The sequence below is a fragment of the Porites lutea genome, chromosome 12 (genome assembly GCF_958299795.1).
Source record: "Porites lutea chromosome 12, jaPorLute2.1, whole genome shotgun sequence".
NCBI classification, from domain to species: Eukaryota; Metazoa; Cnidaria; class Anthozoa; order Scleractinia; family Poritidae; genus Porites; species Porites lutea.
This window is the reverse complement of record NC_133212.1, coordinates 14,208,133-14,235,429: the sequence shown is the minus strand read 5'-3', so window position 1 is coordinate 14,235,429 and position 27,297 is coordinate 14,208,133. Positions and strand designations below refer to the sequence as shown.

Below are 27,297 nucleotides of genomic sequence, written 5' to 3'. Positions count from 1 at the left end.
TATAGACTGGGATATAAGAAGGGATATTTCCTTGCATCAGGAACAATTCATTTTTGGTTAATACCCCATGGGAAGAAGTGGAGCAAAGGAGGATGAAGTCCCCTTTAAAGCTAGAGCCTGTAATCAGTGTAAGCTATGTTGTTACCATATAAAAAATACTAAGATATTTGAGTTAATCTTATCACTGGTTTCAATTAAAAACGTCACGCTTGTGGCCATTTATCCCAAACAGTTGAGATTCTTGCTCGGATCATCTCTTCAGCAAAACAGTGCGCCACCATGCGGATTTCTCGATCCTTTTCGTAAATTCGGTTTGGGAAGACGCGCAATAAAATGTCATTATCATTATCATCGTCGCCGTCATCATCATGATTATCAGTTGTCATTATTATTATCATCGTCATTATCATTATTGTTAATGTCAAAGTAATCATCAGCAGACGAAGAAGTAGAAAAGTAATGGTTGTGGCAGTGGTAACGGTAGTGGCAGTGGTAGTGTTAGTAGTAGTGGTAGTAGTAATGGTAGTGGCAGTGGTGGTGGTAGTGGTAGTGGAAGTGCAAGTAGTAGTAGTAGTTGTAGTGGTGTGGGTAGTGGTGGTGGTAGTGGTGGTGGTGGTGGTGGTGGTGTGGCAGTGGTAGTTGTAGTGGTCGTGGTCGTGGTAGTGGAAGTAACAGTATAGTAATAAATTGCTTTATTTGCATGACCGCATCATTGTACAGTATTGCAAAAGCATGCCTATTACAATCAAAATATAAAACAAAGAACACAATAAACTAAAAAATTCAGCTACATTACTAACAATGAATCACATATTTTCATACAGGAGGAAATAAACTTCATAACTAACTTATTTACATGAATGAAGTTCCTCCGAATTCATTATAAGTAGTAGTAGTAGGTAGTAGTAGACTGTAGTGGTGTGACAGTGGTAGTTGTAGTGGTCGTGGTAGTAGTAGTAATAGTATTGGTAGTGGTTGTGCAACTAGTAGTGTTGTGGTAGCGTATATTTTCCGGATTCTGATTACCATAAGTCTTCCTTCCTCCAGTGGTCTTTTTAGTGAGGATCAATCACTGACCTTTTTCTCTTGTTTCAGGCCAGCTGCTCTACTTCGTCCCAGTCTACAACATGTTCTACAGAATCGTTACCATCAATCGACAGAGTGGACTGACTTCAATAAAATGTATGGAGGGTTAAAATTAGCTTAGATACTTTAATCTGTTATGATCTTTTCATTATTTAAATTGACTGGTTTGAATTTGTTTTGTTTAACTCATCAAAAGCATAAAATAATCAAGATGAAACAAACTTTTTTGTCATCAGCTAGCTTCCTGAGTCCTCGCTCATATATTGCACGATCTACCAACTTTTTCTTCCTTTCTCGACGAAGGCCACAAACCTTCATAAAAATTTTTATCGGGAAAGAGGAATCCAACTAACCTACCATGAGTATTTTATCAGTAGACGCTTCAGCTACAGCAAAAATCTGAGCCCCAGATGGGATTCGAACCCACGACCCTCCGTGTTCTAGATCGGATGCTCTAACCTCTGAGCTACTGAGTGAGACATTTCTTACTATTAATGTGACTGTGTGATACAGTTAAGCCTTAATGTGTTGCTTGTGATGGACTGTGTGACTGCGAGATGCGGTTCGCAAGTCCAACCCACAAAAATGACCCTTGCTCGCCAACGAGTCCTCAGTAGCTCAGAGGTTAGAGCATCCGATCTAGAACACGGAGGGTCGTGGGTTCGAATCCCATCTGGGGCTCAGATTTTTTCTGTGTTCTCTTATGGTTGATTCTTTACATCTCCCTTTATTTCCTTTAAATATTAATATCAGTGGCATAGCTACAGCAAAACCTGAATAAAGCAGATCTCTTTTAAAGGCGACGGTTTTAAGTAAAGGAGCTAAGTTTGCTCGTTTTCTCTGGAGTGTGTAATCCTTTTGCTGTTTAGCCTTTCTGCTTATTTCACGTTAAAAGTTTTTACAGAGATTAAGATTCACGTTTACGCCAAACGGCAGCTGTGAATTTGTACCACGTGACCCCTTATTTCCTTTTCCCCACTCTTTATTGCTTCTACCCCAAAATAAGTAGTTTTATGCCAGTTTTAACCATAGGAATCGTTCGGAACTGTTTTTATCTGCTTATTTTCTATTGTGAGAAATTCTCAACTTGAATCTGACGTTTGCCGTTTGCGGTAAACGTGAATCTTAATCTCTCTTTTGTCATGTTTACGCCAAACGACGAACGTAAATTTGTACCACGTGACCAAGTTTTCCCTTTAAATTACGCTTACTGTTTGCTACGTACTTCAACAGAAAAATAAGAAGTTTCGCGCTAGTGTTATCCAACTTGAATCTGACCGTTGCTGTTCGATGTAAACGTGACCCTTAATCTCTCTAATAGCTCGCAAGAAGGTTAATTACCACACGTAAACAAACATATTACATTTATTCAACGATAGATTTTTTGTTTAAACATTCTGATTTTGATTCTGAAGTCTCTGTTTCTTTTTTTCTTTTCAGGCTCTGGATAACAATGCTTATGTTGCGAGTAGACTTTATGCGACAGAAAAGAGAGGAATTGCTTACGGTTCGCCTTATCATTGCTGACGACAGTCAGCCGGTCATTTTCACCGTAAAACTGTCCTCCATAAGTCAAAAACTTCCATACGTTGTAAAGGTTTTAAGTCCTTCATTCAATTTTAATTGTCAGTAGTGTCTAGTCATTATGTCAGTTTTAGTTTATTAGGTCTCAAGTTACTTTTAGTTGTTTTTATTTCCTGAAAACATGTCCCACCAAGATTAGCGTAGCTACCCGCGGGCATGTTAAAATTGTTCTTCAACCTTACAAACAAAATAAAATGTATGTCATTACTGCATTGCTACATTTACTTGTGATTCTTAGTTACTTAATCATTAAAGTCACACATTGGTACAAATTAGTACTTCTTAAGCAATGGTTTATCAAATTATTTTATGCCACCTTTGCAAAAATGTGGCAACAGTCACTGGGTGTCATTTGCAGTCTCACTGGTGGTACAGAATTAGCATTTGAAATAAAGAAAAAAAGTGTTTTTTTGTTTTAGAAGAAGAAATCAAGCCTACACACACAATCTAGCCTGAGTATCAGGCGTTTCTCGGGAAAAGGGGAAAGATGGAAGCGAAAAAGGGAGAGACCTTCTCCTCCTCCCTCATCTAAAATCTCCTCTCCCCTAGCCCTTTAGGAAGGCCTGATACTCAGGCTACACACTGTTTGTTTAACACATTTTTGTTTACACGTGCAAACGTATTACTTTTTTACAGTTCTAATTTTATCGTTGTAACTTGATAATGATGTCATGGCGACATCGAAACGTCTTGTTAAACTTGTTTCGCTTATCTTTATTCTTACGTGAAAAAAAAAAAAAAGGAAAAAAACTAAAATATTGTCCACGCCAAAAACAAGGATTTTACGTTACCCGTCAGTTTTTCAGCTTCTTACACCGAAGATGAGCCAGATTTTAGTCCGCGAAATAATCTAATTTTACAGAAAAAATGAATGGTTTGGCGTAACAAGGTAGCAGTAACAAGGTAGCAAATTTCAAGGAAAGAAAAAAAAACAAAAAAACAATAAGTACTTTTCAAGGACCTTAGCCTAATTGAAGGACTTTTCAAGACGACTTATTACATTCACGACTCCTGTTTAAGATTGAAGGAGCCAAACCAAACCTGCTGATACTAGAAGTTTGGACCAGGGAACGTATACGAATTGAACTGCAGGACATTTTTCTAATTTAAAAATGTGTTCTGTGGTAGCTAACAAAACACTCTTTAAATATTCCCTATCGCTGGTTGTATGATATTATGAGCGTTATTTTCTATAGCTTTACATACGGTTAAGTCCGTTACACAGAGCGCTAATCCCGGGAGGGGAGGGGCGAATTCGACCTTCAATCTTTCATTCCATTAATTTTAGTCTAAGTATTTAGAAAGAGATAAAGTAAGGAAAAGGACACGATTTGCCTTTTTTTACTGGTTGCAGAAGTTTTGCGACACAAAATATATTGAAGTGCAAGGCTTCCCACAAGCACACTAATAAAAAAAACTATTATAATTATAACATTATATTATATCTAACTGTTGTCTAAATTGCTTGTTCTTTATGGAGGAGACGATGGTCTTCTTAACGGAAGTTGATCTTCCCGGGATATAAACGTTTCTTCACCTAAAGAAATGAAAATATAAGGCGATAAATTGCCGGATTCATACATCACTGCATGAACTCATTATCAAACAATTCACCAAAAGTAAGAGAGAATCATAAGATAGAGAGAAGGGGTATGAAGGGGTATGTCAATTTTAGTTAAGTTATTTTTTAGGCTGTAATTAAACGGAAGTCTAATTCCTGGGACGTCCGCACAATTGAATCGATTGTTTGAAACGCCACCACGTCCTCATGATGCAAATGGTGGCACACCTAGAGAGTATGATGTTCTATTATTAATAATTATTCTCTGTTGACAACATTGAATAAAAGTTTGCGGACATCTCAGGAATCCAACTTCCAATTAATTTCAAGTGTTTAATCGATGAAATTCACACATCCTAAGGGCTAGACACGGCTTTTTCCTCTCTGACTCATTATTCTTTCTAGAAAACTAAGAAACTGCTGCGAAGGACGTTTGAACGCATACTAGTTAAATTACTAAAAAATAGCGGGTTTTTCTTCAAGGATCAATTCAATTCAAGGATTCATTTGAAACCTATAATTATAAAAACCTCGGAGTGTTTTATCTGATATCCAGACACCAAGAACTGCGTTAAAAATAGGGGCAACTTGAAAAACTCTTGGCGTGAAGAAAGCCCATCTGCACTTAAAATTCGAAAAAGCCTTTTGGGCTTCGAGTTCCTCCCCCGGTTATTTCTGATTCTTTTCAAGTTCTCTTTCAACCACTTAGGTTGTTCATTTAACTGCGAGGATAGTTACATTCACTTTATACACGTAGAACAATGATTTATTTACGCTAACTTGAGAGGTAATGTCTTCCTGGAATATGCCGAAATAAATAGTTTGGAAACCAGCTGGAGCGCAGAGTGCCAACTTAGACATTTACGCTGTTAGAGCGTGGTACATCATTGATGGTACCATACGATATACACTGTATATTTACGATACAGATTGTATACGATTGAAACAAGACGTCCATTAATTTACCTGGGAGAGGTGGACATCTGCATTTCGCCCTGGCCTCTAGAACCTGAAGAAAAAAAAGAAATAATGATGAAACATGTTTAAAAGCAAAGGAATAACAAATACATTTAACAAAAAAAATCTTGACAGCCGGACATTGACAAATGACAATTTCACATAAAATAGAACTTATTTAGTTTGAACGATGAATGTCACAGTCACAATTATGTCAATTATGACTCAACACTACCAAATTGAGGTCGACCTTTTGAGGAACCCACTTCAAATATGTAAGCACCCCACCATGACTTCAAATATACCCTCCATTAATTTGTGCCAATTCAAGCACTAATGGGACATCACTAAACTATTTTACACATCCCTACAGTTGTTAACGACTTTTACCTTTGGCAGTAAAGTTTCAAGTTTTTGAGCTCTGTCACTGTGGGAAGGATGAGTGGATAACCATTTTAGTGCCTCAGGTTGGGCCATTTGATCCTGTGCGGCTGCGAGTCGCCACCAAAATCTGGGACTTTCACGAACGTCAAAGCATGCCTGTTTGTTATAATATACGCGTACATCAATACAGTAAACTACTCTTCAATACTATGTGGCATGGAATTTTTGCTGGAGTTAAATTTCCTGAAATACAGACTTTTATGTTTCATTAGACTTAAGTGTTAGGAGAAAATTTCCGCATATATCAAGATGTTTCCGTCAAAGTTAAGGTACAGTCGCTTCAAATTGGTGGTAAGACAATAATGAACAATTAAGACACGAATTTCCTAGCATTATCTTGAGTTATTAATTGCAATTTTAAGTAGCCTGTGAAGACAGTCATTTCTCCTCGCTCCTAGCCCCTTGGGACAAAAAGTCCCACGCGGAAAGGTGCGAGGAGAAACGGCTGTTTTCACAGGCTAAATTCAAAGCTACAAGTGTAGAACATGGTGATTTCTTCCGGCATCAGTACAGGGCAAATTGTACCATCTTAGCCTGCGTAGCAAGCGTTTCCATCTTTTTTTTTATTGCTTCCGCTCTAACTTTCCCCCAATAACTCGATTGGAAACGCTTGCTACGCAGGCTGGTACCATCTCTACAATGATATCTTTGCACATTAGAACTGATGATAACACCATTGGTACATGAGACTAGTCTTCCCACTAGTAGCTTAGAGGGTTGAGGTATGAGTAGGATAATCGAAAGTGTTAAACCTTGATTAGCCTTTTCATGCATGATTCAAGGGTAGATCATGTCATGTCGATCACTCTATGTTAAATTGTGTATTTCTCTCCGACCTTGCTTAATCTATTTACAAGCAGAACAACACTAGAAAAAAGTCTTCTCCAGGAAATCAACACTGGTTACTAGAAGTGTAACTACATGGTTTCTTCTTACCTTAGCAGCCATCGTCATGCCAACCTCATCTGCTTCTTCCTCCAATTTTCTTGAGTAAGGGAGGTGCAAGAGAATCTGATGAGGATAATTAAATCACGCTGTCAAATCAGTGCACAAAACAATTTACCAGTACTGTAACCATAAATCGGAGAAAAATGAATTTTCTTGTAAATGAGTCATTATTCCATTCCATTTATTCCAGTTCATGCCTTCTGGTCCCTGGCTGAAAAATGTAAATTTTAACCACTTCCCTGAGGGTCATAATGAGCCAACCACTGAGGTTAAACAAGTTAAAAACATCATATGTTATGAGCAGCAAAACTGGGGTTTTAAAAGTCTGCCTTTCTGTCGTACTCGAACCAAACAATTTTCCGTTTTTTATCAAGGACCTAAATTTTACAACACCTTAAACACCAACAACATCAACGCTTCCTCACCTTTCTCCTTTAAAAGAGCACTTAAGGCATTTATTTGTAATAATTATTAGTATACTCCAACAAAAATCTTGGGAAAAAGCCTTTTGATATTCAACATTTGTAAACTTCCGTAATATTGATTAGTTTAATTTTTCACCTGATATTATATTGTATCCGTCGCCATAATTTTTATGCCATCTTCGAAAAATTGTAATTGAGGAGGCCTAATTAACATAAGCTTTATAGTTTCTTTTAGGCCTCCTCGCCATCTCTTCCTACATTTTTTTTGTGCATCTTTTCCTAATTATTGTCATTGTGTGGCAAATAAATAAAATACCTAAAAATACCTAAATACCTAAAAAATAAAGCTGATATCAAATGGCCACACTATACAATTCAACGATAGCCTGTATAAACGTTGGTGCTGTTGTGCAATATCATTTTCCGCACCTTAACATGCTCCCCCAAAACAATTTAACCACCAGCTACATGTATGCAGGCCACTGTAGAAAAAGTCTTACCACAAGAATTCTGTTCTGTAACCACTGAGCACCAAAAGCAATCAAATCAGTTGGTAACAGAGCCCAGAGCATTGCCAATGAGATGATGAGAAACATGTTTATAAAGCCATGAAGACACACTTGCTCTGCCTGAAATAATAACAACAAGTATTACTTAAAATACATATATTGCAATAACCCTTATAAAACTCGGGTTTTAGTAGTACACTCAAGTTAAACCCTGTTGCGCGTGGTTAGGAACTGGATGGGTAACTCGCCGTGAATATTGTCATCAAGATCCCTACTTTACTCTTTCTTTCTTCTTAGAACGTCTTCTTTCTTTATTCTCTGGGGTTTTTTTTAAAAGTGTATTGAAAAGCATTTTAGGCATTATTTTGACTGCCGTATTAAGAAAAAAAATACAAACAGGGCACTTTTAATGGAAATTATTATACTTCAGGCTGTAGTAAATAGCTAAAACTTTGATTTTCCATTTTCATTGGTGCAAAATGAATTCCAAATTAGATTTTAGGGAAAAAAAGACAAGGTTTTGACCATATCTGTGTGACCAGAGGAGGCTTAGAACCTTCATGTAGCCTCCCTGCAGACATCCTTTGGGGTTCGTTCGTCATGCATTCATTTCTCCCCCACGGAGAAGTGAACGCTTGACAAACAAACCCCACAGGACGTCTTCGGCGAGGCTACTCAGGACCAAGCACAAGATTTCGTGACATAACAACTGCCCTGGGTCTCCGAGGATGGCTTGACAGGTGATATCACACCCGAAATTGCAGAGGACGACTGGGACTGACGCTGAATAATTTCATGTATAACATAGCTGGAAAATTCGCCTAATCAAATTCAACAGCGCGAGCATGTTTCATATTCTATTTATAATACGATCAAGTGTTTCTTTTTTGGTTTCGTCTCCCAAACAAAAACGGAAGAAGGACACCTGATCCGCACAGGTTATACATAATTCTATTCCCATAGCCTGCAAAGCTAATTCCTCTTTTCTAAACCCCTCTTCCTAAATAAGCCCCTGATCTTGTATTACAATGACATAGCAAACCCTTGCTGTTTAACCATCAATATTGACTGCTAGAAGTCTCTCAGGATTGTTGCACAATATGAAATTACAGTTGAACCTCCCATGGTTGACCAACCAAAATGCAAAGATTTAATAGGTGGTTGCTTACGAGAATCAACCCAGAGGGAGGCTACAGTATGAATATGTGCATGTTGTCACTTATAAAAGTTCTTCACAACCCGCCCCCCTCCCTCCCCCACCACCTTGAGGTCTAGTAAATACAGTGAACATAATAGAGACCAAACGATGCTTCAAGTGATCGCTTACAGGAGGATACAAACAATGGAAAATCTAAAACTACAAATAATTGAGAAAAGTGGGTGGTAGCAGATGTGCAAGTGGATGCATAAAAGAGATGGCCATTTGTGAAAGGCTCTAAGTGCAGTGATTTGACTGGGAAAAGTTTGGTGTTTTGGATCAGTGGTCACTTAAGAGAGGCGGTCGCTTTGCTTGTACATGTATACTGTTTATTTCAAATACGGTAAAATTCCGAAAATAAGAAAAAAATACAGAAAATTGCCAGTGAAAATTCTGTAGGGTTATGAAAAATATTTTGGTAATAATATCATTATGTTTATTAAATACCACTTATTAAATAACATTGGGTCTAAAATTCATGCCCTGACATTATTTTAAGTTAACACTTACACCATGTTGCAAAATAGCATGCGATATCTCATGCCCCAGTACAGTTGCTAGAGTATTATCATTGTGTAAAAGCTTCAGCATTCCAGTGAACATAAAAATCTGGCCATTCTGCAGATACAACATTAAATTTTGAAAAGTCAACTTAGAACTTTCAATGACTTTATTAACCTGATTACTATAATCATACTTGAATCATACTGTGCCACTATTGCTAGACTAAAATATTATGAAAATACCAGTACTTGACAGCACTTTTGTATCATTTCTTGTTCTTAACAATTTTTTACAATTTTATACAGTACATCAGGGGGTAGTACTTCACACTACAACTTCACAATAATCCCCTAATATAATCCCCTAATAATGTTTAGGAATTTTGAAAGAAGTCTTGATGAGTTTTGGACCAGATTTCAGACAAACAAATCCAAAAAGCAAAAAGCAATATTGTAGAGCTCTACTTACTGGTAAAACAAATGCATTAATTTCATCACTTTCCACCACGTTGACTTGCCAAGATAAATTGTTCATCTCCTCACCAAGATTAGCCAACAATAATCTTGTAGCAACCCTGAAAACTCTCACATGATCAGGATGGTTTGGGGGCAAAATGTGTTCAGCAAATGCTTCCAATACATTCTTATACTCCTTTTCTGTCAGTTCTACCATTTGCTTGTGAGAGATTGGCATAAATCTTGTCCTGTGTGTCACAGGTGATTCTTCTAAGTGAAAGAAGTAAAATCCACCACAAGCTCCTCCAAAACCTCCAATGAAAACTGTGACCCCCTTAGACAATTGCAAACGGTTTTTGGCTGATAAGTTTTTCCAGTTTTTGCGAAAAGTCCTGAAAAATGGAAAATCAATATTTTAAATGTTTTCATGTGGAATTAGGTATTTGTTTGTACAATCTCAGTATCTTCAATGTCATTATAAACTTACTAACTATACCAGAAAGGCATTAGAGAGGGTCCAGATTTGCAAAAATAAGGGGAAGGACAAAGGGATGATATCTAGGAGAATTCAGGCCCAAGGGTAAGAGAGATAAGGAAGGCTGGAGAGGAAAAGGTGAGAGGTGGGAGTTCTTAAAAAGTGGGAAGCAGGAAAATATGGGGAAATTATTCAGCAATGTTCAATATTTTGCAATCAGAGAAGGCCTTAAGGGAAAAAGCTAAGAAGAAATGGGCAGAACCCAGCAATGCAAAGTATGGGAGGTGGCAATTTGGACTCCCTAGTTCCCCTTTCCCCCATGGGAATGTAAAAGAACAAATTTATTTTCACTGCAATCACACCTATAAATAATACTTGAAGGACTATGAAATAGGTGGATTGATGTGGTAGTCATGTTAGCAGGGTGCATGTCCAGTTGACTAGCTAAATTTAGTTCATATGTAGCTGGATTCTTTTCTTGTAGAGGGGCTATTACATTGCTGATGCTGATGTCGTTTGCTAAGGAAATTATAACATTTTTTAGATGTGAGAATTGAACACTAAAACTCTTTATATAATTACAGACACTCCCAGTCTGAAAAAAAAAAAAATTATTATTATTATTATTATTATTATTATCATTATTTTGCCTGCCCTTTAAAAAGAAAAATGTGTTCCATGACCATGAATTGATTGCCTGTATCAACAAGATGAATGTCCTCATTCAGTGGGTTTTCTTATAAGAAAATGTACATGCAAAAGTATTTTGTTGGCTGGATCATAACCAAAGTGATCATAATAGTAGTGAGGCAGCTGTATGGATGGGGATCGAAATACTGTTCATCAAAAGTAAAACCCTACCTTCCACCTACAATAGCAGCCAGTTTGATCCCTTTGGATAGTGGGCCAGCTAATTTAACAAGAAAAGCAGCAAGTGGTGCCAATGGGGCAGCAAATCTTGGTTTACTTGTATGAAATCCTCGGAAAGATAAATGTTGGTATCCCCAGGAGCCTTTGTAATATGATCTACCCAAATGATGGCTGTACCAAACACGTCTCCCTAAAAGTCGATGAGATGGAGAAAATACAGAACCTCCATGTTCGTTCTTGCCAGCTCAAAAAAGAATGATGAAGACTCTTAGACATTCCTGTAGATTGCTTTGTACATAACAACCTAGTTATCTGAAATGAGTTCATTTCTCCTTTAAATGGTGATTGGCTTAAAAGGTTCACAAATTAAGTATTATATTTGATTTTGTATTCAGAGGAATATAAATGCTGCTCTCTTCTGCCAATGCAACAATGACTCTGGGCCTGTAATTGAAGGGAAAATAGCGATTAGTTCAAATGTAACAACTTGATTTTCCACTTTGTGACAAGGTCAGGTAACAAAATGGTTTTGCTACCTTTCATCATACATCTGAATTCACTAATTATACCAGTTTCCAGGAATCACTAGCTAATTTTAATAGGCTAAACTGATCGAAATAGTACAATGTAACATAGTCGCTATAGAATTAAAAAAATACCTTTTATGACAAATTATTACGGTGATGTCTAACCTTTGATCAAACACTGTAAATGTACGTGTGAGGCTTAACTCAGTGAGCAACATAACCTTAAATACTTGTACTTTTTACGTATTAACACATTATGGTCATATCCTGCACGCGTTTCCGTGGGATTTCTTGATGCTGTGACCCGGCCTATGGGGACAATATTTGTTTCAGATACGGATAAATGAAAAATCGACATACACAGAAAAGACATTCTAAAAACAAACAAACACACAACAAAATTACATGATTCTCCGTGATCTTGTATTAATTTGCTTGTTAAAAAAGAGCGTATCGTATATCCTTAGTTCCGCCATTCAGTCCGCCATACTGCTTTATTTGAAGGAGCGGCTACTAAGGAGTAAGTATTTACTTCAAATATGCGAATTTTAATTGTCTGCAATTGAGAAAAAGATGGCATCCACACTTTTTAAACGAGCGTATTATAGTTTTTAAGCTTAAATTTATAGCTTATTCATGGACAAAAAAGCTGTTTCTCCTGACTCTTCGACGCAAATTACTGAAAAGAAGAAGAAATCAAAGAAGAGAAAGCACAAACACAGGTTTTTTTTTTTTCTAAACATTAAGCTTATAATGATTTTTTATGCAGTTTAATAGCAAATGAGCTTGGTAATGATGACTGAGAGCACAGCCTTATTTAATAATTCGTGTTGGGCACTCGATATTTGCTCGTTATATAATACAAAGGTCTATATTTTCCATTTCGTCTGCAATGCTGATCACATTTGGTTGAAACACATTGCATTATCTCCTTCCATATCATATTGCACCTACATACCAGTATGCAGAGTATGGCAAGTGCACGCACGAGCCTTTTTTAAAAAAGCTTTTTGCGTACACCAAAATCGTAGCATTGCGCGCGACAGCGTTGGGCCTACAAAGAGTTTGCACCTGACTTTCAGGGGCGTAGCCAAGATATTTTTTGCCAAATCTATCCTAACCTCTCGGTTCTCCCACTTTCCACATCCCTTGCTTACACGTTTGCTTTCTCATCAGTATGGTGAGGTTATAAACGAATGAATGGACTGGCAATTTGTCTGTAATCTTGTTTGTAGCCTTTCTTTTGAGTGAACTGAATGGTATAGCATGAACATACTAGTTTGAAATTTGAAATTTAGGTCATCTAAAACAGCTGGAAATGCGCCTAACATGTAAATCTCGCATCCTTTTAATACTTAGCCTCTCTATGGGCATGCACCCGTATTCTGGTATCAAAAATCATATTGCATGTTCTGCATGCATGAGATCTCATCGATTTCTGCCATATACGCTGCAGACTGATGTACATGTATTAAAAGCTATGTCGATTTTAGTTTTTGGAAGCAGCCCCCCCCCCCCCCCCCCCCATTGGAAAATTATTTTCCTGCATGTTCACAAATTGTGACTGAATAAATTAATGTGCTCCCTTTATTGGTCAATAAGATCAAAATGATAGGTCAATGCCATTGAATGTAACTTGTACACCTCCAGGTCCACAAAAACATATGTAAACAGTAAACACCTGCTAATAAGAACCTACTTTTTTGAAGTCTAATGTCCTGCAAAATAGGTTATTGTAGTCGGGGTACTTATTGGCAATTTTTGCCAGGAGCTTCTTTATCCACTTTTTCTTATTAGCAGGTGTTTACTGTAACTCAGGCTTCATAACCATTCCACTCTATTAACTATGATTAGTGTTTAATAGAACCCCAGAGAAAAATCTATACACGTAAAGTTTAAATACTGGTTTAACCAGATAATTGAAAATAATATTATCTCATTGTTCAATGTATTATTGACCAATCCATCCATTTATCTTACAGGAGCAAGTCTGGGAAAAGCAAAAAGTTTAAGTCATCCAGTTCATCACAGGACATTGAAAGTGACAGCACCAAAACAGAAAGTAAAAGAAACAAGAGTGACAGTGAAAGCATCACGCCTCTAACAGAGTTTCGTGATGACAAAGCAGAACTTCATGAACAGCTCTTTACAATCATCTCCAAGAAGGAAGTGAAAGAGATGATGCCAGACATTTTAAAGGTACTTGAACTGTACATACATGTACCTTGTAAAAGATATAAATTATTTTTGTTTCTTTTTTTTATGATTACCGGTAGCTAGCTATACAGGCAAATAGTGGAATTGAAGAACTGACAAGAGGACATGTAGTTGTTTCATCACGGCATTTTAAAGCCTAACATGGTAGCCAGAGAAGTTCCATTTTTTCCATGTTAAATCCTTGTTTTATGAAATCTTTTTTATTGCTCTCAGAAGCTGAGCTTCAGGGAAGTAAAGAATCTTTGCTCAGAACAGCTGCAGTTACTATCAAAAAGGCAGCTTGAAAGTATCATCACTGGCAAAGAATTGGATTCATCTGAAGATGAGAGCAGTGAAGAACCAGAAAACCGTGAAAAACTAGAAGTGGCACAGGAACAACATGAAAAGGAGGATAAAATAAGAAAACTGGTAATTTACAATATTAAAATTTCTCTAATATTGATTAATATGAAGTGTAGAGATAGCCCAAGTGCTCAAGAGTCACTAATGAATCGAATTGAAGTTGATATTACATTTATAATCACAACTAAAAGCTGTTTCCCGAGCATGAGCAAAATTTTATTTTGTGACATAATTATTGACAAGCAAATAATAAAAAATTGTTATTCATGGCCCCAACTCAGTACAAATTGAACAGCACAGTGAGCCTGTTAAAAAGAAATGTCCTGAGTTCTTATGTCTTGTAGTCTTAATATACTCACATTAATCGCTTTAAAGTTCAGAGGTGCCAACTGAAAAAGTATGCACGTGGTACGGGATACAATGAAGTTTGGCAAGAGAACATGTTCTCTTGAGTTTGATCAACAAATGTTTAAAAAGTGATTGAGAGGTTACTTCGTGCACTGTAAGGTTAATCAAGTAGTTCTTGAATATAACTCGGAGAATGGCCACGACAAACCTATAGGTACCGGTGATTAATAAAAGATCTATGTAAGTGGCTCAATTCAAACGACCAGACCATAACTAACAATGTAAACAAAAATGTTAAGTACCTGTAAAGAAGCTTGTAAACTTCCCACTTTAAACTGTGAGGGGAATGGGTACTAGCTTTTAGCGCAAGAGTTTCTGGGACGAGCGTTACTTATGATTGGTAAAGCCTTATGCCGCCGAGCCACCTGCGACATGACTCCGAAACGGCTACCGACCGGTGCTGCCTGCGATACCGTTCCGATGTGAGAACAGAAGTCGCCGGCAACACACAGAGGTCATGTCGGTCTTTACCGCCGGCATGCCTGAGAAGTTGACTCGAGTTTGACTTCACAGGCATGCCGGCGTTAAAAACCTGCGATGTTTCTTGAGCCGTCGGCGTTATGTCTTCATATGTTGGAGTAGTATCGGCGGCATATGAGAACTAGGCTTAACCCAAACAATCCCAGAAATCAATACCCTGCAAAGCTTATATCCATTCTCCCTATGAGTTTCTGAAAAGGGGAATTGTCCACGATCTTAATGGCTTTGTTTCTCGATGAAATGCAGGATTCCGACAGTGAAAGGAAACAAGAGAGAATCAAAACGGGAAGAGAAGAGGAGAAGAAAGAAAATGATATGATCATATTCCAGGAAATGATTACAATTCCAAACCAAGAGGAAATTGACGAACTTGTTGGAGGTAGGTCAAAATGTAAGTTTGTAATACCACGATGCAAGTAACAGCACGATCTCGAAAATGGCAAATCAAAACAGCATCAAACAAGCCCTCTCTATTTGCTTTTGGCTTGCTCCGGCACTATCCATGTATATAAAAAAATAATTATAGAATAAAATGAAATAATAATAATAATAATAATAATAATAATTAATAATAGACAATTTTATTAAAAAACTATTAAAATCCTATTTACAATTAATTCGCTTAAAAAAAAGAAAAAACTATTCATTCAAAAACACTATTTACAATTTCTGTCTATTTAAAAAGCACTTAATTTAGCTTAAAAATAAGTTAATTAAAACTAAGAAAAATTTTTTCGAATTAAAAAACATTTCATTTCAATAAAAAAAAAAAAAAAAAAAAAAAAAAACAGTCAACCTCTAAAATTCAAAAGTTTCTTTCAACTGCTAAAAAAACAAAGAAAATAGTAATAATAATAATGAAATAAAAAGATATATATGAAGTAAGGAAACACATCAATAATAATAATAATAATAATAATAATAATATTAATAATAATAATAATAATAATAATAACAAAAACAGGCGGCACAAAATTAGGTTTAGCGTTCTAAACGTTGTTTCGTGCTTACATGCTTCTGTGTATTTTTTCCTTTCCTTTTTTTTGCGTATTTGTTTCTGTTTCATATTTCGTGGGAATCTTTTCTTTAATACATGCATGAATAAAATAATCAACCCGATCGAAGTGACAGTGGGCACGAGGCAGAGAGCGACAGAGGCGTCCGTATGTCAAGGAAGGCTTGTGTCAAGTTCAGATAGTTATAGAGAGTAGAGAAAGAACAGATCCCCGTTTTCAATTAAAATTCTTGACAACCTGCGGCCAATGCGAATGCTCCGACGAACTCGAATGGCTAGCGTTTGAACTTTTTGCTTTTGACTGTCTTTATGGTAGACAATTTTCTTGTCGTTTTTTAGTCAATATTTTGCCGTCTATGTGAAATTATCTTAAAGTGAAGTAAACTTCCAAATGTACGTTGAAAAAGGAGAAAAACTCCAAACAGGCAATAGTAAACACGGCAAAATTGAAAACATGTTGGCTAAATTTGAGTCGTGGCTCCTTTAAACCACTAAGTTCTAAATGTATGATCAGTGGTTTAATAGTCCTGCTGGAATTGCCTACTCAGATAGAAAACTAAATGAACTTATAGCCCTCGCATTCGTAAATGCGATTTAAGCAATTGCAAATTAATCCGAGAAAAAAAACATTCCGAGGCTTCCGCAGGATTCGAACCCATGGCCTCTGCGTTAGCAGTGCAGTGTTCTACCAACTGATCTGTGAGGATCCATACATCGACCGCAAAATGCGATTACGACTGCTATAGTCGTAACTTCGTTTATGTTTCTATTCCCGCAGTGTACATCATCTTCCTTCGAAATAGAACACTGTCAGAATTAAGTATTACAAAGATTATTAAACGTTACAAACAACAAAAATGAACTTTGAAAAGCTGTTGAGCTACCAAGTTTTCAAACACCACAATTGCAATCCGTTTCAATATCACCTCAAGTTTGTCCATGTCTTTCTCATTTTGTATTTGCTGCATTATTAGAGAGCTTTAGATTCTGAGACGAGTACGAGACTTTCTCAGTACTGGCTAGGCCTAGACACAAATATCCGGATATTTTTGAGCTATTTAGAAGTTTCCGAGATATTTAGAACATTTTAGGATATTTAGAAAAAAATTTTTTATATTTGGACAAATTTATAGCATTTTTTTTTGGCTGTTTTCCAGCCTTTCCTTGCTATTTTCTTGACAGAATACTCAGTTTTATCATTCTATGCTAGAAATAATCCAGTTCAGCGGTTTTACACTTGACTAATGTTTCCATATCACTAGACACTAGCAGCCATTTGTGTCTAGGCCTAAGTATTGCTCACTCGTGAACCAACGTCATTTTGGCGGGAAAACGTGATAGCCGTCAACATTCTACTACGAATTTTAGCGAGAATGTCGTAGTGGCGGGAACAAGTTATCAAATGTAAGAAGTTCAATTTATCATTTTGCTATTGAGAGAGGGCTTAACCTCCTTCAGTATAAATAACCGTACTAACTTTTTTGGTGAAAAACGAAAAAGTAAAATGAAGTTTTCCGGGGTGTCTTTTTTTTTTTTAACACAAATCTCTTACTCGCACTCGTTCTCGTCCTCAAATCTAAATCTCTCTCTTTATACCTTCCTTTAATGTTTTGAACCGTTTATTATTTTTATGTTTCACTCAATTTAGTGGCGGTTCCCACTGTTTGAAGTTTGATAAGTTTCGTAACACGGCTTCTTTAACAAGCCATACTTCCGTTCACGTGTCTTCGTTTGCAGGAAGAAGTGCCATGCAGGAAAACAATAAAGGTGACCCAGGCCAATTTGATGGACCAACCGCGGACGAAGAAGCAGAGCTAAAAGAGCTGGAATTCCGCGCACGAGCTCTTGAGTCGCTTGTCCGCGCGCGTGAACGACAGATGAAGATTGAACAGGGTTGAAGATTTTTCACTGAGGCAGTACATCGCAGCAGGAGGTTTTTTGTGTCGTTGTGTATGGAGCTGTGCCAACAAAAGGTCTAAGAAAAGAGGACCTGTTAGGACCCAAAAACCTATAAAGAACTGGGACAGTCGTAGTGAGCTTCCTTGATGCACATGTGTAGCTTGTGCGGCGAGAAAAATGTATGGTACTGAATTGAACGACGTAGAGAGGGATTCCTGTAGCCTGAAATTCATCCGATTGCTTCGAGTCGTTTTCTCCTCTCAACAACGTCTGATTCGACCGGCCGTTAATGCCGTCCAGTGACGTCACTCACTACCCGAAAACCGGGTAGTGATTTTGATTGGTTGATTGTCTAACATTCGCATAATTATGTATAATTATGAAAAATTTTAGCGGGATTGTCGCTTGATGTTCAGCGGATCGCATCCCTGGCATTCTGTCGTTTAGTTCAAACATTTCGATAAGCTTAATATTTATCTTAAACAGCAAAATTGCCCTTGTCTTCGAAACTGAAATGCTAAATTGAACTGCGAATGAAGAATCATTGCGGAGAGTCGGTAGGTTTTTCATTTGGAGCCGCTTTGTGGTTTCGGCGGTTGGTGATTTTGTTTACGCGAAGTTTGCTGAGATCAATGTTATAATTCGACCTTCTTGCTATTTTTATCGTCAAGTGTAATGATTCTGTTAGCTTTTCTTTCTTGTCTCCTTGTTTTTTTTCTTCGTTAAGGACTAAATAGCTTCTTTTCAATTAAAGAAAATCAAGGTGTTTTTGAACTGAAGTGTTCCGTGTGTGTGTTTAATTTATTGCGTACAATCGGTTCAGAGTTGTACTGCATGCAGTTGATAGTTTGAACGATAGTCTGGACGGCATTAACGGCCGGTCGATTCAGACGTTACTGAGGGAGTAATAACGACTCGAAGTAATCGGATGAAATTCAGGCTAGGATTCCTGTAGCTTCAATGAAACATTGTAGTCCTGAATGGGACCATTTTTTCTCTAGTAAGAAAATCGTCCTTACTTAATGTTATAAATGTCGGTTTTGGTGCATGCTAATTGGAAACTATCTATGTTCGCAATTGTTTTTTGCCTCGAATTTATGATATTTTGAAGAGGTTTGAGGGAAATAGTTTATAGTTCTATATATGTTTTCTTTTTCAGTTTCTCGTAGCAAGCTGTTTATTATTGTAACTTTTTGCTGTTAATTGAGCATTGGTTGGAATTGATTCCACTCGAATTCTTTCATTTAAACAAACATTGAAATTTCAAGAGTGGCTAGATCGCGGTTGTTACAGACATGTAAGATTAAAGACAGAAAAGCCGGGGTAGTTCCTTTGTCTTGAAGACGGGAACACCAACCGTGGTTGGTACAATTTCAGACAAACAAAATTCAAGGAGTTTTTATATTAAGGACTTTTCAAGGACAACTTACAGTTTTCAAGGTCTAAGATTTCTTCAGAAACTCGGTTTCTTTGATCCCTTTTGAACCCCTTACTGGCTAAAACACTCAGTGGAGTCATTTGTGATTTTTCCTTTGTCAGCCATAGTTGATCGTAACAACACTTTGCAAAATGATAACAGTCACAGGGTATGACTCTTGCAGTTGTATCTGAAGTGCAGAAATACCATTTGAAATAAAGAAGCAGAAATAAGAAAGTAGAGAAATTCAAGGACGTTTTAATACCTGATAAAGAAATCAAGTACTTTTCTAGGACCTTAACTGAATTCAAGGACTTTTCAAGATGACTAATAAAATTCAAGACCTTTTCCAGATTGTACGAACCATGACCAACTGACGTAATATATACGGGCAAAACTAGATTAAAACGACACTAAACAATACCTATGCATACCACAACGCGAAAGGGAATCGAACCAACAATAGTTTCCCATGGTTGTACAATCTTGAAAGGTCTTAAATTTTAGTAGTTGTCTTGAAAAGTCCTTGAATTCGGTTAAGGTCTTTGAAAAGTACTTGATTTCTTTATTAGGTCTTGAAAAATCCTTGAAATTCACTACCTTGCATTGTCTAAAAACATTTTTGCGTAGGAACAGTATCTGACCTCTGTTTCTTTATTTTAAATGCTTTTTCTGTACTTCAGATGCAATTGCAAGTCATAGCCAGTCATTTTCCAAAGCGTTGTTTTTGAAAGTAGTATAAAATAACGAGATCAACCTTAGCTGATGAAGTACAAATCGTAAATGACTCCATGACGTGTTTTAGCCGATAAGGTTTTAAAAAAGGAAATAAAGTCAAGAATTCCGATTTATTGAATAAATCATAGTCTTTGAAAGCTGTAATTTGTCCTGGAAAAATCCTTGAAAAGTCCTTGAAATTTGTTCTTCTAAAGTTGTACGAACCATGGTTTCCACAACACCAAGAAACCGCCCAGAAAAGGCACAACAAACACACTATTTTTTGTGAACTTTAATAATCGTTTATTGACAGTTTCCTTTCAGAGATGATAAATTCCATAAGTGGACAGTTCAAACATCTGGGCTCTCTGTGTAAAAATACAATAATGATCGTCATTATGATAACAACAATAATATTAATGATAATATCTGACTTCGACAATTATTTACAACAAAGCTGTGAATTGAAAATGAAACTCTAAAAAATATCAAAATTATCAAAAAAAAGAGAAGTTACAAAATTGAAATATGGTGTAGAAGAAATATAACGTTCTTCACTGTCTAGTTAACGCCGGATTCTTCTCTTATTTGTTCACAATTTACAAATTTGCAGCCGGTTTTCCAGGGCCTTGCGTAACCGAACTTAATTCAAATCAGGCCGTCTACGACGTAAGTGCTCTTGCCACCCCTTAAAGCTAAGCCATAAGACAAATAAACCTATTTGTGTTTGTTAGATTGCTTCTAAATTTTTACTGTTGGCAAAACTTACCAGAAAACCAGTTGAACGGCCAGGTAGGGATTTCTTCATCAAACACTGCAGTAATTGTTTGGTCTTCCTTTGTAACTTTTATCTGATAACCAATTCAACCAAAGACAGCTATTTTTACTCGGCACTTAAACGTTCCTTTTTTCCTGTTTTAGCATCGTCCGACCGACCTGACTTTTTTAAATTGCATTTTCTAAAATAATTAATTAAGTAGTTAACCCTTTTTTCACTCTGATTATTAAAATGCTCATACCTTTGATTAAAATCATAAGTATGAGCATTGTTATAGTATTTCATAGCACCAACTTCTAGTTTTCACCTATTAACAGAGAGAACGGTACGCAGTTTGATTTTGTCTCCATGTGTTGTTGTTTTCACTCTCCACGGCAATGATGCTGATGAGTACGTTATTTTTTTCAACCGAACGACCCTAATTCAGAAAACGTAGAAGGCATTTAAGGAACTCTATTTAGCCAGAACAAGTTTATTGAACTACTACCAGAAACTTAGACATCTAAAGCTAGTTAGTTTTGTAGAACTGTTAAGAACTGGAGGGCGTTGCCAAGCGAAATTGATAACATTACGTCGGCTGATCGATTAAATATAGTCGTATTTGAGTATTTTAGTCAGTAATGAATATTAATATTGAGTATTTTAGCTAGTGAAGAACAATAATCAATGGTGGTGCAAATATTCTTTTTATCAGTTTCACCTATTGTAAGCTATTGTGGGACTTTTTTCCTTTTTTTTTTTTCTTTTCTTGCGTGGTGACATCCTCGTTGCGAGACTTTTGACTTTTGAAAAAAAAAAAGAGATCTAAAGAACCATCTTTTTCTACAGCGGCTGCTACCCATCTCATATTAAACTACATTGTACTTTTATCACAAACAATCTGATAGTCGGGATCTGATATCATATAGTACCTGTTTAAGGGTCCACCCACGATCTCTTTCGATTTTTCTGTTTGGTTTTATTTCAACCGTCTTCATGGCGCCCACATCAATATCGGAGAACTCTGCTTTTATCACGAGCAAGTTCCTGAGGACAAACCAATCGACAACCGTTAAAGACATGATCAGGAGAACTCAAATTGATCTAAAACAGTGAGAATTTCAAATACATTAGCCTTTCCGCAACTAAATAGTAATCCTCTTCCGAGAGAAGAAACCCATGATAGTAAAGACCGCTTGGGGAAGTCTTTCATTTAGAGCGCTTTCACATGGCGTCGCGGCGTCCAAAACAATGAAACGGCGCCCACGTTGGTGTTCTAAACCGATCCCGGCAAAGGGAGTTGAACTCTTTTCTTATGTCAACGCTTTCTTTCGTTCCAAGAGATTTGCATAAATGCTGGCCATATGAGTGAAAACGCTCTGCTACAAGCAATGCCACCTACTGTTTCAACGCTTTGATAAAGTTTCCTAAGTTAACAGACCTATGTAAGGGACTATGATTCCTGAATTCGGGAATTGGAGTTTTTGCTCGTGGAATCTGGAATCCTGGGCCGGGTTGTTCAAAGCTGGGTTAAGATAACCCAGGGTAAGCGTAAAATTTGAATGCAGATATAAAAGCGTAAAAAAAGTAAATTCGGTTTTATTCTTTTTGTCAACGAGTTGATGATTGGATGCTCAGCAAAAAAAAAAACAAAACAAAGAAAACTATCTGAAAAATGCTTTTGAAAAAGAAAATAACCTGGGTTACGCACTAATCGGCCTTCGAACAACTGGGCCCAGGGCTTTGGAATCCAGAATACACCTCAGGAATCCGGAATCACACTTAGCTAATAATTAGAATCCGGAATACAAGTTCCACTGGCAAAGATGGTGATCAAGTTCCTGTAATCCGGAATCCACAGCGTGGAATCCAGAATGCAAGACTGTCTTGGGTTATCTTACATGGGCCGAGGCGAATTCGTATCTTGTTAACAAACAGATAGGACTACCATACCCCTGTTTGCCTTCTGTTGGCACCAGCTCTTGATCTTCGGTCTTTTTTCCCCCTTTTCCTTTAATCCTAACAGTCAGCGTGTATTCTCTGTTTACGTATTCATTTGGAGTGTAAACTTCGACTTTGTACGTTACTGTTGAAAGTTATAAAGAACATAGTAATTAGTGCGCGATGAACGAAGATAGGGACAACGATCGAGTTACCAGATACTTTCAGGGGTGTGTCATGAGATCCAAGTAATTTAGGGAGTTCCAGTTAAACTGCAGATACCTAAAACTCAGATCAAATGAAAGATTATTGAACTCTAGGTTAAATTAATAAACCAACTTTTTTTTCAATTTTGCACTGCCATTTTTTTATGAGTTCTAAATGCTTGCGCCCGAGTCACCTTTATCTGAGTAAAACCCAGAATGGCGACCGAGATGGCGGCCATTTCAATGACGTTATACACAGAACACCCACGGCTCTCTCCCTCTTTTTTTCTTTTAGTAAAATTAGGGTGCGTTCGATTGACCATATTCTGGAACATACCAGAATATGGAAGACATAGAAGAACACCGCAATATTCGTTCGATTGACCTGCTATTCCAATTCTGGAATAAAATGAACTTACTATTTCAAAGATGACAAATGAAATAATGATGTCGTTTTTCTTGCGTCGCAGCTAATACGAACATTATGGCGGAGGTCCTCGGTGACAATAAATTTAAAAGAGGGAAATGAGGAACAGACTTATCGGACCATTTCCTCCCTTGATTTTTCCTCTAGTTCTTCCTCAAAAAAAAAACAAAAAACAAAATGAAGAACAAAAAGAAAAATAGATTCCCCTTCTACAATGTGCTTGGTTGATGCTATACTTGTGAAACAAAAACCGAGACTTTGTTATACCAAATAAACAAACTACCCGGAAACATTCTAAAAATAAAGATAATAATAACAGTAATAATAAAATCATTTTATTGATAATTAAGACTATTCCGAAAAAATCTAGAATGTCTTCCTTTTCCAGGATACGGTCAATCGAACGTGCCTTAACGTGCTTCCTTAAAACAGATTTGTTTTACAGAAATATGCGAGTTAAAGTTCTGGCGTCGCCGCAACAAATAAAAAAAAAGGGTAAGCAGATTAAGATTTTACTCGTGCGAGTTACATCATTCAGTAGTATTAAAATTCTAACTGAATTAAATACCTTTGCAGCCCAAATATCGTCTAATTCGAGCCGCAAGACGATCTGCGATTTTTTCACGGTTCGGATCGCAAAAATCAGCATAAATGGCGTCATCTGGTTCAGAGGCGATACTTTTTAGCTCCTGTATTCGTTGTGTATTGTCAATGTTGGGAATAAGAGCACCAATGACGTTGATCTTGTTTGTGACTTTCAAAAGGTTTTCTGTTTTTCGAAGCTTGAAGGTGTCCAAAATCTTCCCATCTTTATTCTCTAAATTCCCGTCTGAGAATAGAACTAGAATCTAAAGAATTTATGAATGTGAAAGGGAAAGAGAAAAAAGAAAAAGAACTGATTTGCAAATGAGGCCGGCAGGTGAACATAAGAAGGTTATTCGGGACATAGCTAGCCTTAGTCTACAAACCTAAAATAACTCAACGAGTTTAAGGTCTGGGTCAAAGGTTTGTGCGGAAAATACCTATGATTGGCAATATCTCTCGTTAGTATTTACCAAATTAGAAAATAGCACTTTTCGCACGTTTTGATTGGCTCCCGTAACTCGGAATATCCTTGGTTAGTATATACACACTCAGTGATCTTAGTGATTTAAGCAATCTGATTGGTTCGCTATCTCGGACTATTCAGCAATATTCACCTCCTAGCGAGTGGATAATGTGTGAGCTCGGTGTTTTTCCCATTTTTTTAGAGAACGATCTTTTAAAAGTCGACAAAATCCTAGGGCTGACTTTTTTTTAAGACAAGAAAAGACTTGGAAGGATTCAATACGGCGTTTTTCAATTTACTGTTGCTGAGTTTTGTGCTCGATGGATTGTTTACAACTCCTGTGTGTTCGCGTAGAAGAAGCCGTTTCGTGAAAAACTCAGCGTTTTCTAACAAGAAAATTTTGGCTCAAAAATCGAAGTTTATTTATGACAAACAAATTTAAAAGGAAATGTTAGCAGAAATTCTACGTTTCAAGTAAACAGGAAAAAGAATGATACAGGAAGACAACGTCTTACCTCGAGCAACCGAGCTACCATTTTTGTCAGCACTAATCATGCGAAGAACGACACAACAAACCCTTTTGGCTATAAACTTGGCGAGTCAACAGAAAACAACAAAGCTCTACTTTTCTTCTCAGGTAAGGAAACAGTTCAAACTTTTAGCGGTTCCATTTAAGCCATTACGCTGTTATTTGCGAAATGATAAACTTGTGAATTGCCATGTTTGAAAATTCTGCAAAGATCTATTTTTAAAATTACGCGTGATTTGATCTGTTAATCAAATCGTGCTTTTTAATGGTTTTCTCTCTGATTTTGTTGAGATCACTTCCTTTTTATATACTAAAACAATTATTCTTTTCAATCTCGGTGAATAGTGGCTTTGGGAATATTAAGCTTATTTTGCCACTATTCACCTCGATTTCAAAGAATAATTGTTAACTATTCACTGTTTTGCGACAGGAGCCAAGATGGCGTCTCGCTTTGAGACATTTTCGGAACACGAAATTTAAGCGATAAATGAAGCAGTCGTACAAACAAATACCAAAAAAGCGACTAGCTTTGGCTTGTCGGTGTTTACTGGTAGGTAGTAGATCACTGTTTCATGCTGAATTTGCAATAAAATCGTAAAAATGCACTTGACAAAATCGCCGAAATGTTTGTCAACTGTAAATAAAGTTCCTACTTAGTGACGTTTTAAAATTACAAAAAGTTACCTTTTTCATTTTTCTCTCTCTCTCAGGGTCGGTGAACAGCGCTAGATGTATACCTCGACGCCTTGTGTCTCGGTATATATCCGCCCACCACTATTCACCCCCCCCCCCCCCCCCCCCCTCGTGAGATAGTTGGATATTAAGTTCTGGTCACGTGTCATTTCACGTAGCCGAAAATTTATAATGAAGGAAATTGGCGAATTTGTGCCGAATTTGTTTAATTAGATAAGGTGTTCCTGTCAGAGGATAAGCTTTCCTTGTTTTCTGCATACTGGACTTGAAGTTTAACTGAATTTAAGTTTTGAATAATTCAAGTTTGTAAGTTTGGGCTTTTAAAATTATGTTTGCCTTCATAAACAGTCATTCCAAACGTAAACTGTTAGAAATATTCCCTATGAATGAGAAAAATGTTATAACTTGATGCATATTCTTAAAAACGTTGATTTGTCAATCATTTAAGATTGTCGGAAGAAATTGTTCTGGGACATGTCACGTGACCTAACAACACAGTATAGAGCGTTTTCACTCACGTGGCCAGCATCTTTGCAAATTTATTGGAACAAAGAAAGCGTTTACATAAAAAAAGATTGTAACTCCCACAGGATTGTTTCGGAACTTCAACATGGTCGCCGTTTTATTGTTTTGGAACTCCAATACTGCCGTGATGACGTCATGCGTAAAACCCTCTGTTTATACTTTAAAATGAATAAGTTATGTGTGCCAAATTTCGATTCAGTTCAGTCGTCTATGCTGAAGTTACATTCAACATCAGTAATTGTGCAATTTTCGACCTTCTTTTCTCGCTATGTTTTCAATTGCTATTAGTTAGAAATATTGTTAACTGATTCATGGTCAATAAGTCATTTTCCGAGGCCTTTTGATTGCTTCCTTCTGTAGGTTTCATTGCAATTTATAACCTTGCAATGGTGTTAACTTTTGAACTACTACTTACAGGGGGAGCCAGGTGGCGCAGGGTGGCACCAGTGCATGTGGCCCGGGTTCAAATCCTGTTATTGACGCCATATGTGGGTTGAGTTAACCTGAGATCAGGCTCAATTTTCGTTTTGCTTTGTAAATAACATTCCGCTGTTAGAGAGAATGTATGAGAACCACTCAAATTAGGCCTGATCTCAGCTTAGGGTTGAGTTTACTATTGGTTCTCTCCCTTGAGGTTTCTCCGGGTACTTCGATTTCCCCCCTCCTAAAAAAGCAACATTTCCAAATTCCACTTCGACCACGGATGTGGTCTTCTAAATCGTTAGATATTATTCATTTTATTCATAAATTTTCAAATACGAATTTAAGAATTAATGATATTGAAACAAAAAACGAACTAAGATTACAAGAGAGAAATAAGAAGGAGTCCTCATAACAGGGTAATTCGCGGATTGTCACCCAACCAGTTTCTAAGCGAGATCATCGTCAGGGCTTAACTTGTGTGCAATAGCGAGTTTCCCAGGGGTTGCGAGATAAGTATTTCTAGTTTCATTAATTAATTTTAAGATAAATCAAATTGGCCAAGTCACACTCCCCGAAAAAAATTTGCCAAAAATATCCGTAATTGACACTTACCTTTTTTGTATTTTTTGGGCGTCTCATAAACCTATTGGTGATCATTCTATTGAGGGTACGTTTCAACAAGTTTTTGTCACCAAGATCTCGACCATATT

The 27,297-nt window shown here is 37.0% G+C and overlaps 3 protein-coding genes and 1 non-coding gene across 6 annotated transcripts in view; 2 read left to right on the top strand and 2 right to left on the bottom strand.

Annotated features, from left to right (window-relative positions):
• The first annotated feature begins 1,693 nt into the window (after window positions 1-1,693).
• Window positions 1,694-1,767, top strand: Trnas-aga (transfer RNA serine (anticodon AGA)). The gene has a single exon. It is a non-coding gene; the product is annotated as a tRNA-Ser (tRNA).
• A 548-nt stretch (window positions 1,768-2,315) lies between these two features.
• Window positions 2,316-11,916, bottom strand: LOC140953742 (metalloendopeptidase OMA1, mitochondrial-like). Its single transcript, XM_073403139.1, has 9 exons — window positions 11,904-11,916; window positions 11,008-11,260; window positions 9,685-10,063; window positions 9,223-9,330; window positions 7,506-7,634; window positions 6,569-6,643; window positions 5,579-5,728; window positions 5,198-5,240; window positions 2,316-4,207 (listed from the first exon to the last, which is right to left on the bottom strand). Exons 1-9 carry the CDS (start codon window positions 11,914-11,916, stop codon window positions 4,143-4,145), a joined length of 1,215 nt encoding a protein of 404 aa, XP_073259240.1. The 3' UTR covers window positions 2,316-4,142.
• A 187-nt stretch (window positions 11,917-12,103) lies between these two features.
• The window catches only part of LOC140921188 (uncharacterized), a 108,342-nt gene continuing 93,148 nt past the window's right edge, over window positions 12,104-27,297 (top strand). The window contains exons 1-5 of one of the 2 annotated variants that reach the window (XM_073371160.1): window positions 12,104-12,265; window positions 13,526-13,742; window positions 13,974-14,168; window positions 15,237-15,369; window positions 17,743-17,938. In XM_073371160.1, the coding sequence (XP_073227261.1) occupies window positions 12,180-12,265; window positions 13,526-13,742; window positions 13,974-14,168; window positions 15,237-15,369; window positions 17,743-17,903 (792 nt within the window). In that variant the 5' untranslated portion in view covers window positions 12,104-12,179 and the 3' untranslated portion in view covers window positions 17,904-17,938. Of the gene's footprint in view, window positions 12,266-13,525; window positions 13,743-13,973; window positions 14,169-15,236; window positions 15,370-17,742; window positions 21,423-27,297 lie in introns of those variants that run through there. The other variant, XM_073371161.1, reaches the window with a different exon arrangement.
• Window positions 20,329-27,284, bottom strand: LOC140921190 (uncharacterized). Of its 2 annotated transcripts, XM_073371164.1 has the most exons (6): window positions 27,200-27,284; window positions 23,938-24,217; window positions 22,749-22,881; window positions 21,728-21,842; window positions 20,808-20,889; window positions 20,329-20,406 (listed from the first exon to the last, which is right to left on the bottom strand). In XM_073371164.1, exons 1-6 carry the CDS (start codon window positions 27,242-27,244, stop codon window positions 20,390-20,392), a joined length of 672 nt encoding a protein of 223 aa, XP_073227265.1. In that variant the 5' UTR covers window positions 27,245-27,284; the 3' UTR covers window positions 20,329-20,389. The 2 variants fall into 2 exon arrangements, with proteins under 2 accessions (XP_073227265.1, XP_073227264.1); XM_073371163.1 differs by lacking the exon at window positions 20,329-20,406 and having other exon boundaries at window positions 20,646-20,889.